At 33.0% G+C, this 12,944-nt stretch overlaps 1 protein-coding gene across 6 annotated transcripts; it reads right to left on the bottom strand.

Moving 5' to 3' along the window:
* Positions 1-2,627: 2,627 nt before the first annotated feature.
* On the bottom strand, positions 2,628-6,474 carry LOC107854938. 6 transcript variants are annotated; one of them, XR_007048156.1, is made up of 6 exons: positions 5,690-6,474; positions 5,550-5,597; positions 4,149-5,398; positions 3,936-4,066; positions 3,165-3,715; positions 2,628-3,079 (listed from the first exon to the last, which is right to left on the bottom strand). XR_007048156.1 is itself a non-coding variant. In XM_047400731.1 (5 exons), exon 3 carries the CDS (start codon positions 4,918-4,920, stop codon positions 3,997-3,999), a length of 924 nt encoding a protein of 307 aa, XP_047256687.1. In that variant the 5' UTR covers positions 4,921-5,398; positions 5,550-5,597; positions 5,690-6,474; the 3' UTR covers positions 2,628-3,079; positions 3,165-3,715; positions 3,936-3,996. The 6 variants fall into 6 exon arrangements, 4 of the variants coding, with proteins under 4 accessions (XP_047256687.1, XP_016555421.2, XP_016555418.2 ...); XR_007048155.1 differs by having other exon boundaries at positions 4,149-5,597; XM_047400731.1 differs by having other exon boundaries at positions 3,936-5,398.
* Between the last annotated feature and the right edge of the window lie 6,470 nt (positions 6,475-12,944).

The following is a 12,944-nucleotide window of genomic DNA, read 5'->3' on the forward strand; positions in this document are numbered from 1 at the left end:
TATATATATATATATATATATATATATATATATATATTATTTTTATTGGCTTGGTTATTTTGTCGGTTATTTTAGAGTAAAACTAAAACCAAACCACATAAGTATCAGTTTTAAAAATTTAAAACCAAACCAAACCTAACCAAATATCGGTTTTTCTAATTGGTTTGGTTTAGTTCGCGGTTCGATTTGGTTTTTAACCAAACCATGACCACCCCTAGCAGTAAGTCTAAAATAGTCCTTTAAATGTACTCGTACCATTTTTAGTCATTTAACTATTCCAAAATTTATCAGATTTGATATTATCTATTCTAACACAAGTGACAACGGTTTATTCTAACGAAATCCATGCCTCCGTTAGATTAAACAGTTAAGCCATGCCTTTAATTATCTTGCTCTCCTCACTATCTTTTCCTCAAATTTTTCTTGTGAGAAAGAATCCTAACCTCAACGATTCTCCTTTGTCTATGTTATTGATTTGGTGCAGATTGCAGATAAAGCTCTCAACTTTACGGAGAAAATAAATACTACTCAGTTTTTCAAAAATTTCCGTTATAGGCTATAACAACTACATGTCATTCCTATGTGGCATAAATGGTTCGGCACCTATGATGCTGAATTACACTGGTGAGAGCTGTGGAGCATCTAAAATGAATGGAACTGATCTGAACTTGCCTTGCCTTCAATGACGATATCAAAACTGAATCATTCCAAAATAATTCAAAGAACATTGATAAATATCGTTGTCAATGAGACATATGTTGTTGGTTGGAGTGCACCTTATGTTGACTATAAAGGTCATACCAACACGATTTTTTATTGTGTGTGGGCAGCAACAAGTATTGGATATTGTCTTTAATGCTACTATGAACAACTCTTCACCAAGCTTTGGAAGAATTGGACTATTTGAAAACCAGGATTATGTTGTAAACATTCCTTTGTCAGTCATTGTAAAAGTTTCATACAATACAACTAATAGCTAATTCAGATGATCACATTTCTCCTTTGTCAGTGTTATACTAAACGACGTATGTTATCATGTCCGATGAAGTTTCTAAGCGTATGTTATCAGTACAGAAAACAACAATTGCTCTAGTTACACCTGCAATGATAGCAAAAATGATATGTGATGACATTTTATTATTGTTGTTCGATGACTTGATTAGACCTTCTAAACGTAATTCAGGATATGGAACGGCCAGATTCCCATTTGTATTGCTCAATTTGAAAATTTCCAATCCATTTAAGATAGCATCAGCATACATAGTTGTAGTTTTCATGTTAGGACGCAATTCAAGCCACATTTTGCTTGTTTCGTCGGCCATCTCGGTTTCTCACATACACCAATTAGTCCCTGTAAATCGGGACTCTCCACGCGCCACTCCAAGCAATCACATCACCTTGTTGCTCTGTGTTTGGTTTCCAATGAAATGTCAAAAACTCGTTGATTGATTTTCGTAACTTCCAGCTGAATCTCACAAAAATGGAGCCTGAAAAGCTAATAGAACCCGGAATCAAGAGGGAATATTCAATCCAAGCTTCGACTGTTATTGGCGATGGTCCTAGAGGTTGTGTAAACTATGATTAGTGAAGTATAAGTCAGGGTTTCAGAACTGTAAGTGATGTTGACACCTAAATAAGAAGTTTGATGGTCATATCCAACAACAAATATGTCGTCTACAACCCATACACGATACAACCCCATATCCCTTGTGCTAGGAACCAAATTTGCCCCCACGTTCAACCTGTACAGAGTTTCAAGAGCAGTACTATTATTGATATAATACAAGTTATTCTGCCCCACCAATTTGATGTCATAACCGTCTCCACGGACGTAAAATTTGGTGGGCATGAAAAGTATCTCAATTCCATTAACAAAAGCATGACCTGGTACTTTTTTGACATGTAAGAAGAGAAAGGAAATCACAGCTATGGTTTGCATGGCGTAGTTGTGAAAATTTTCTCTACTATTTGGCATGCAGATATCAATTTTTTGACAATTGAAAAATTATACTTCAGAATTGGGTGATTGTTCTTTGACCTTTTCCATCTATATACTCTAGACTTTGTACTCTCAAGTTAATCGTTCAAAATATGCAAGGTCACAGTTAGCCATCTAAAAGTCAATACTTTCATCTTCATGGTAGATCATAGTGTTGATTTATTTAAAGTATGAACTTTTGTTGGTCACTTTCTATTAGAGCACCAGAAAGTGTTAGATAGTTGTTAGAATACCGATACCCTGCTATCTATCGTTATGATGCTGCTAAGGACATTTTTCATGACCGGCTAGGCAGGACCGTACTTATAATGAGGCCTGGGAGACAGGTTAGTCTTGTTTTCTTACCTTTAATTAAAATCCTATCCATATATTTCAAGTTATCAGTATTCAAATTATTCTTTTTCATGCTGACAGAACACAATATCTCAAGATATTGGTGGTCCAACCATTCAAGTTGTGTAAATAGCCTCCGACAAATGTAAGATAAGATTGCATACGATAGACCCTTGTGGTTCGATCCTTCCCTGACCCCAGGCATAGCAGAAGCTTTAAAGCACCGACTTTCCTTTAAGAGTTTAGATAAACCATTTACTGCTAAATTAATGATGGGGAAATATAACCCAATTAATTGGAAACAAAATATAGAATAATTCAGGCTTTTGCATTCCTTCCAAAACAAACACAGGTGGTGCAATCTTTACATGTTGGAGAACGAGAACATCCCCTGTACACCCTACGGCTTGCTCAGTTTTCTTCATCTTCACATAAAACTCTGATACATAGAAGCCAGCTATCAACTAAGTTCATACATTAGAAACACAAAAACACAAGACGTATTTCGGCACCATGCTTTAGAAGAAAAATTACACAAAAAACTGAGTCAAATGATACAATAGACTGCACAAAAAACGTCAACAAGCTGCACCAATTGTAGCACTAGACAGCAGCATCACACCACCAAAAAATTAGCACCAAACTTCAGAAAAAACTACACCAAAAACGTCAATAAACTGCACCAACCACGAGAGCACTTCACTCTATTAAGTTTACATTACATTGACTCTCTGAAGATATTCTAACCTGTAAATATAACGAAAGTGAAAATCCTTAAACAATTTTGATATGTAACTAAATGAAATATGCTATAAATAAAAGAATAAAGTACCGGTAACTTTGTAGGAGCACATGATGAAGATGATTCTTGATATTGCGGAGTCACACTTTCATAATCTGTCTGCGACAAGTTATACTTGCAAGTTCTCATGTTATGCCCAAGCTTGTGGCAAGATCTTCATTTTTGTCATACTCGCACCAACTTCATCTGGTTCCTTTTATCTGTTCTTTTGCTTTTTTCCTTTAGTACTTTGTCTTACTATTCGTGGAGGCAAATGAGGAGTATAATCATGTTGCGGCCACATGTTCTGACCATTCATAGGAAGAATAGCGAGTTTGTAGACTTTTCTATAGATTTTCACCTTATAATAATCATCAACGTAAGAATTGACTTCATCATTTTTAGCCCAAATAGCTGCTATGGCATGCTTACAAGGTATTCCCATCAAATATCATTTTCTGCAACTGCAATTTTTGTTTAGCAAATCTACAGCCCAAATATCAGCTATGCTAGCTCCGATAAGCTCATAATTTCACTCATTTAACTTTCTAGGAATGTATTCAGCAACGGCAGCTTCTCTTTTGTGCAGTATCTCCTTAATTCTGGGACAAATATCATTAGAATTCCACTTAGCAGATTTATCCCTATTTACTTGCATTCTTGTCATGAGCATATATCAAATTTTCTTTAAAAGAGTGATAATAGGTTTATCCCTCGCATCCACTATCATGCTATTAAAACATTCACACATGTTATTTAGTAAGGTATCAAACTTAACGTTTTCAGAAAAGTGAGATCTAGACCATTCACTAGGTGACTTACCTCTCAACCAAATAGCAGCTTCGGGATCCAATTTAAATATTTCAATCATGCGTTCATTAAATCACTTTGTTGTTGTTGCACCAGCGGCTTTCCAAAGAGCATCCCTCGGTGTATTACCACCAAATCCATCCCTTTTAAAGTTACTATGTAAGTGCCTCACACAAAATCTATGATCAACAAATGGCAATACATTATTAAAAGCTTCTATCAAACCTTTTTGCTTATCTGACATGAATGTCCAGTGGACTCCTTCATCGATCTCCAAGTCAAACTTCAGATGATCCAGAAACCATGCCCATGAGTCAAGATTTTCTTTCTCCACATCATCATATGCTATCGGATAGATGTTATTATTAGGATCGAGCCCAATGGCAATCAACAATTGAGTCCCATACATTAGACCCTTAAGCCAACAACCATCCACTCCTACTATCCTTCTGCAACCACTTTTGAACCCTTCCTTGCAAGTACTAAAGCAAATATAAAATCTTTGAAACCTTTTCGGCTTGTCATGATCCTCATTATCAACCATCTTCATATAAATAGAAGTATTTGGATTTGTCCTCACTATTTCATTGCAATAGTTCCACAATAACTTGAATTGATCAGAGATATCCCCATCAATCATAGCAATTGCCTTCTTCTTTGCCCTTCTACATTTAGATAATGTCACATGTGCTCTCAACTGGATATTAACATGATCTCTAAATTCAGAGATCTTCCAATCCCTATTTGATTTAATGACATCAAGGAATCTTCTAGCAATGAACGAAGATGTGATGGCTTTGTTAATATGTTTCCAATTTTTGCACTTATGGGTGGGGTTATACGTCTTTACTTGAAAAGCACTGTCTCTGTACATTTTAGAAGCCATAATCTCCCAATCACAATCTGGATGTTTCGCACAAACTGCTCGCATTCTTTCCTTATCATTCTTACTTATCATTCTTACGCCATAATATATATCTTCCCTGATTGACTGCATGAGTTGTCACAGCATTCTTGAACTCATTTTTTATTTTAAATACCAATTCAAGTGCCAAAGTTGGATATAGTCCATCTGTCTTTGGATTGAACTCAGGAAGTTCATGTTTTCTGAATTAGAATCGCTTTCCAGGCTCTTGAAAGCTTCAGAGTTAACACAATCAGAATCTCCTTCTTCACGAGCCATATTTTTTCGCACTTCTTCGCCAACTTCATATATGCGCGCCCCGTTTTCACTCCTTCCTAATATGTCATGTTCATATGAGAAATCATTTTTCGATTCTCCAAAATCTTCATCACTTGCAGAAAATTCAGTCCTTCCTTCGTTGTTGAAGGTTTTTCCAATATCCATTCCAATATAAGAGTCCAAATGCTCAAAACAAACCTCAATTACTCTATCTTCAGGGATGTTCTTGAATACCAAATTAGCTTCTAAATCGGTTGAAACAAGCCTCATTTTTTCATCGAGTCTACCATATCTGTGCCAAAATGCAACTGAATCATTACCATATCCACATATCTCAGCCATAATCTTGAATTGTGATAACTTTATTTCTAAAACATCAACATAATCAATGAACTGAATACAACCCCCAAAATAATGTTTTTTAGGTCGGTGCTTCATAATACCATTGTGGGTTACTTTGACGTTGATTTTTAAGACATCTTGTACAGAATCTGCAGAACAAAGAAAAAAAGAGATGAAGAATTGATAACTTTTTAGCAGTAAAGCCTCACAAAAATAAATACTTAGAATCCTAAAAACTCACCATAGAAAGGACTTGTATCACCTTCTGCTTGTAAAATCATAGTCCCAAGCTTTCAATAATGGTGTCAATTGATAAAATTAATTTAGGATTTTCTTTTGATGTAGTGAGAATGGGGAGATGAAAGTGACAAGAGAAAGTTAATAGCGGGAAATGGCAAAATCGCGGGAAAGAATAGCGGGGAGAGAGAAAAACCTACTACGAACTATATATGTCGTTTTCTTGCGTAATAACAACAAACAGGGTAGTAACAACAGCAAACGATATCAACGCAACGGCAACAGCTATTTCGACAAAAAATAAACCTAGCCGCCCCTTCATATTCCCGTTTTACTCCTTTCGTGCAAGCCATCTATGGCCAAGAAATCAGGTGCTTTCATCCTCCTCAGTCTATGCCCACCATTTTGAGCAAAGAATTAATTCGTGTATTTGACCTCTCTCTCTATTTTTTCTCACTATGAATTTCAAACACTTAGGAAAAGAATTTCAAATTTGGATTTGAAATCCATCAGAAATCCTAGTGTTTTTGCCCCAAATTTAGAGGGATTTTTGAGAAAAAAATTGGAGGTTCGGGAGGCGCATGCCTCTAACCTCACGCAATCAGAAATCCTCAACGAACACACTCCAAAAAATCAGATTCCGGTGAAGTTATCGAACTCCGACAAGGCTAATCAGAACTCCGGTGGTGAAAATCCGTTTGATTAAGGCTTGTTGTCCTAGTTTCTGTCCCGGAAAAGGTCAAAAAATCACCATCGTTCATTTTAGTTATATCAAGTGTGTGTTGTCACTTGTCACTATTTTGCAGCCGTTATTGTGCTTACCACTTCTTAATTCTTAAATAATGAACTTTAGGAATATTAATTAAGTAAAATCATGTCAAGTTAGGGGTCAGCGTTCGGTATTCGGTTCGATAATCGGTAAATTAAACTTTAATACGGTATTTGATAATACCATATTAAAGTTGGAGATATGCAAATGTACGTTTAAACTTCAATATTTTTAATAAAAACTCTATTTAGTATTCTTTTTGTTGTTTTTAACGAATATAGTATCAAAGTCCAAGAGATTCTTTGAGATGTTATATATATATATATATACTTGAAATTCGATAAATACCGAATACCAAACGGTATTAATATCTTGTACCAAACTCAATCCTGAATACCAAAATATTGAAATTTTACTCCCAAATATCATATCAAATACCGAATTACCGAATACCAATTACCAAATTTTTCAATTCGGTAATTCGATTGTTGATATTTTATTCCCAGCCCTACTTAGGGTGCAATAGTTTTTTCTAGATTTGTCTAGTCTTCCTGTTCGTATTGTTGTTTTGGATGATTTCTGTAGGCTAAATTTCTTAATAAATAGATATTGTTTCAAGAACCTGTTGGAAGTTTGACCAAAGAAAATCTGGAATGAAGTTTGCAGCTTTGACACCTTAAGGAACTTCTAAATATAATCTTAGTCAATGGGGATCTGATTTTGGTGTTAGATCTTGTTATTGTGGTATTTTTTTTAAATTCAAGTATATGCCTTGTGGTGGATTTGCTGCTGTAGCTCTAGGTCCATTCAGGGGCGGACCCATGTGTATTTTTCGAATGCTCCGGCATCCATTAAATTCGACGTAAATTAGGTGTAATTATATAAGAAATACAAAATAAATGATATAATATATTAAAATGCATCCAATGAACAAACACATGATTGGGTGCAATGGCTTGAGATGTGACTTCCATGTCCAAGGTTCTGGGTTCGATTCTCTTCTTCTCTCGACTCAAAATGTCAAGTAGAGGTAGAAGGGATGACGTATAGCGTTGATCGATTCTTAAACTCCTCTATGACAATTCGACACTTGAATCCTCGCAATTCGTCGAAAGAGAGGATTGAGAGGTCTTAATTACCAAAACAGGGTGTTCTATTCGGTTTGTTCATTATGGTAAAAATGTGTTTGCTTGAGTATAGACTTTAGATCGCTGCATGGAGAGAGTCCAAGTTTTCCCTTCTCTATTCTCTTATAGTGCCTTAGCTATCGGGTTTTTTTTTTTTTGTATGTTGGAAGTCGGCTTCTAGCCTTCTTGGATTTATGAGGCTAGAAGAACCAGAGTTGCAAAGCCCGAATCTTTGAATGAAAACAAATCATTTCATGACTTGTCATTTTATTCTTAAGAAAATTTACGTATTATTCTTAACTTTTTTCCTCCACTTCCTTAATTTTATACGGAAAAGGGTCAGAAATATCCTCAACTATTGAAATTGGCTCAAGAATACCCTTCGTTTATTTATTGGACCAAAAATATTCCTCTATTCACCTTTGTGGCTCAAATATACGCTCACAGTTAACAGAATTATTTTAAACCATAATTGGAAGTCCTACTAAACAAGTGTCAACTTTTTATTGGTTGTAAATTAAATTAATTAAAATTTCTATACAAAAACACACAGGAAACATCAGTAATAATTCAAAGTACAACAACTATAGCCTGCAGGCCAAATAGACAACTCAAACAGCACCTGCATAAATGCCTCTTTGGTTGAGCTAGAACCATCAAGTTTACCTCCAAGAATATAATCACAAACATAAGTTGCCTGCATCAAGGGAAAATTGCCATAGGATAAGCAAGATGAGATTCCAACTCATTATTTTAAGAACAGAACACTTATCGTGTGAGGTTGACAAACCTGGAAAATATTTTGGTCAGGTAACAGAGAATTAGAAAGTTTTCCCCCTTTGTAAACGGAACTCTAATTGTAGGAAAAAACTACATTGTTAGATTAGTTCCCCCACCCCACCAACCCCCAAATATGTAGTAGCCAAGCTACTTGTATTCTTGGTTGAAGTAGTAATTGAAGTCCACATACCGACTACCATAACCCAATACAAGGAAGATGATGTAATTTCTCATACGAGCAGCAATAAAAACATAACCAGTGTAATCCCACAAGTGGGGTCTAGAAAAAAAAACAGGTACTATGATATTGCTAAACTAGAAGGGAGGCAGGCGATATATTGATGCACCTTTGCCAAGTTCCTTCTCAGTCATGTCACAATTTTTTATAGGAATATCTAGTATGTCCCAATGCAACTCTTATGTTAAGTCTTACTGTAGCTCCCCCAACATTTGTTGAGAGCATCCAGAGAGACATCTCATACCAACTCAAACTTTACGACATCAACACAATTATATAACATCATCAGAGGTGCAACTGATTGTTAAATTGGTTCTTTCCACCATGTTTAGTTCATGAAATTTTCACTCAAATCCAGCTGTAGCATTCAATAAGGACACGTTATAAAGAGTGCCTATAAAATAATACAAAACCATGAAAAGAGATGTACAAACACTATTCATCTTCTGTTCATGCCAGTTAAAAAGAAGCTGCATTAAAGCATTATCTGTTAGAAACTTAAGTAGTCGGAATAAAATACAATCTCATGAGACTAGCAGAAGACGTACAGGTATATCTGTGAATATGACAACAACGGCACTTGAAGCGAAACATAGCACAGAAACACCAGCCAGGCCTGCAACCTTCATTTGACAAAAATATAATAGAAAATTAATCATAATTTAATTTACAACCAATAAAAAGTTGTCACTTGTTTAATAGGATTTATAATTATGGTTTAAAATTTTTTTGTTAATTGTGAGGGTATATTTGAGCCACAAAGGTGGATGGAGGGGTATTTTTGACTCAATAGGTAAACGAAGAGTATTTTTGAGCCAATTCCAATAGTTGAAGAGTATTTCTGACCCTTTTCCGTTTTCTTAAATGCAAGTTCATAGGATGCTTATTCAAACCAAGAATAAAGCTCAGTTGTTTTGACCCTTTTTTTCTTGTCACTGCCATGTTGGTCCCCTAGAATCATGCATATATTTACTGCAAATCCAGCAGATGTGTATTATGTTATTCTTAGATGCTCATTATGTTGCATGTCATCTTGGTAATTTCCAATTATCTATTCTCGAAACATGGATTAATTTCTTCATTTTTTTTCGTTTGCATTTGAACTATTGTTTGTCAAAACGGACTTCCCTCTGCATTTCCGATGGGTCATGGAGGCCCAATCTGCTGCCAAAGTCTCAAAAAAAGGGACCAAAAGGCAAGAAACAAGGTTGTACATACTGGTATACAGCGATATACGCTTCAGGGGAGCTAGTACACGGATGATATACGGTGAATATAAGGAAAGGAGGCTGATTTCATGGGTGGAGGACTGAAGACAAGTAACATCAGATGTACAAAAAAATGTTGAGAAAAAGGGCTGTAGTATACAAATGATATACATAAAAAATGGATTGAAAATCCATGGAGTTTAGGCCCAAAATCTGGGCAGCCCATTAATGGCCCAAAAGGGCCCAAATTTAGCTCTTTCTTTATTTCTCATTTTTACTCATTTGTATTTACTTGAATACTCTAATTAATTAATCTAAATAAATCCTCTAAGGCGCTATCATTTTACTTTATTACGGTTTTTAGTTAATTCGTAATTTTCTCACCTAATTTATCTCATTTAAATGAATTAAAGTGGTTCTTTTGAGTTTTCTTCCTAAAACTAATCTTAAAAGAAAAAAATTGTTAAGCATTTTATTTTAAAATGACATTTATTTGTTCATATGACTAATAGCCTATTTGAGTTAAAATAATTATCTTCAAATCAAGAAAATTATTTTTCTTGTAAATTTTGACTTTTTTTATGATTGATAAGATAGTTTTAACATGATACTCCCTTAACATTCTTCAAAGATGTTATTTAGAATAAATTGACTTTTTATAATAAAAATATATAATAAGATTAATTACGTAACTCCTTTTTTTCATAAAAAACACAAACTTATTTCCCTCTTAAATCCAAGAGTGCCACCTAGTTTAAATAGGTTTTTTCCTTAATTTAAGAAGAAATAATATTTCATAATTTTTTTTTTAGAAATAATTATGGAATAAGTAGAATTTTCTCAATTAGAATATTCCTCGGTTGAGGACATAATCTTGATAGGAAGGTGTGGAGGACGCGGATTAGGGTAGAGGGTTAAGGGGTGGGAGTGCGGCGGTAGTAATAGGGGAGTGCTCCTTTGGGTCTGGAGTTTCTGGTTCGTAGTGTTGAGGCTGTAGTTTTTGAGGTTAGTGGTGTTGGCTTTTTTGCATCCCGTACTAGTTTATTATGCACTTACCTTTTGTATTTGTTATACTGTTAGTTTGTTGTGTACCATACTAGTTTGTATCCGCTTACTTTTTGTATTTGTTATACTGTTATTGGTCCTAAGCTGGGGGTCTATCGGAAACAGTCTCTCTACTTCTCTTGAGGTAGTGGTATGTTCTGCGTACACTCTGTCATCCCCAGACCCCACTAGGTGGGAATACACTGGGTATATTGTTGTTGTTGTTCCCAAAATTCTGACTTTTCGTGATTAATTATGAATTAACTAAAATATTTTCTCAAGTAAGATATTTTGTAATGTTTCTCAAATTAAACTAAATATTTCGTAATTTTTCTCAAAATTAACACTGAATTAAGTGGAATACATTGTAGCTTTTTTTCTAATTCAAGTAGACTATTTCTCATTTGAATAAACAAATGTCAGTTTTAGGTATGTGGATAAATAATTTAAATGTTTTAAAATCAACATTTTCACAAAGTTAGTCATTTTTTTAGTTATTTAAAAATAATCTTTTGGTGAATCATTTTTTTAATGGACGCTCCTAAGTTCATTAAAAACTTCTTAGGGCGTAAATTAAACTCTTACTCAGTTTTCTCTAATTTCAAAGATTTATTTCTATTTTTGAATTTTTAAAATTTCTTTAAGTTTTTTTTATTTTCCTATAAAAAAATCAAGTGGCGACTCTGTGAATTCTTTAAAAATTATTTCAAATTTTTTTGAATTTTTAAAATAGTTTATAAAAGGGTCAAAATCATTTTCTTTTAGACAAAAAATCTGAAAAAGAATAAAACAGGAGGCACGGAAAATATATTAGTCATTGATTTTTCCTTACCTAATTATACTAATATAGTAATATATAGGAGTATATTTTATGTTTAATTCTTTACATATGTTGTTAGTATTTAGTACTATGTAACTATAATGAATATAATATAATTGCACCCACAAACAAAAATGAATAGAGCAAAAACGATTATCTAATGAAAAAAAAAATTACTTTTCTTTAAGTTAAATAAAATAGTCAATTATTTATATGAAAAAAATATTATTGTAAAATATTTTTTTTACAACTTTAGTGGTGCTCGATTATATTGTTAGTTTTGTTATCTACTTTCTTATTTTAATAAATTCTTAATTTAATAGTATTTAGTTATATTTATGATTATTCTTAATTTTGAATTACAATTTTCTAGTTTGAACTAAAACCACAAAAATTATATGAAAATAAATTATTTTTTCTATATTTAAAGTAGAGGTAAGGTGTATGTATATATTTTACTCTCTCCAAACTCCACTTTGTGACTATACTAAGTATATTGTTATGTATACATACTTAAAATGATTTATATCGGTCAGAACATCAAGTTTAAAATAGATAATTTTAAAATAAAATTATCAATTTCAAAAATATTATTTAATCTATTTATTTATATAGAATTAGAGAAGGGAACAATATTGTGATGACAAGTGTCAGTTATCATAAAATTCAAGTTTGAATTATTTTAAGATAGAATTTCAAAAAAAAAAAAAAAGTCAATTCAATTTTTTTTATATCAACAACTCGAATTCAAATTCAGATTAAAGTTTTCTACGATGGTGAAATCGTACTTTCACAACATTCTATTATTTCAATTTGAATTTAAGTACTAATATGAATTCTGAACTACAATTTTTTAGTTTGAATTTAAAATATAAAAATTATATGAATTAAAATGTCAAATTAAAAGTAGAAAATTCAAAAATAAAATGAAACTACCAATATTAGAAAATATGTCTAATGTGTGTGTGTATAACAGGAGAATCAAATTAATATTGTAATGGCAAGTATAATCACCAAAATATTTCAAGTCAAAAAATTGTTTTAAGATAGAATTTCTTGTAGAAAAATAAAAATTCATTTTTTTAATATCAATAATACTAATTCAAATTCAAATTCAAATTAAAGTCTCCTATTATAGTAAAAATCATACTTCTACAACACCCAATTATTTTAACTTGAATTTAAATAGAAGATGAATTTTGAATCACTGATCTTAATTTGAATTTAAAAAAATTGTATGAATTTATGACTTTAAAATATCAAATATAAATTA

Source organism: Capsicum annuum, chromosome 1 (genome assembly GCF_002878395.1).
Source record: "Capsicum annuum cultivar UCD-10X-F1 chromosome 1, UCD10Xv1.1, whole genome shotgun sequence".
Taxonomy (NCBI): domain Eukaryota; kingdom Viridiplantae; phylum Streptophyta; class Magnoliopsida; order Solanales; family Solanaceae; genus Capsicum; species Capsicum annuum.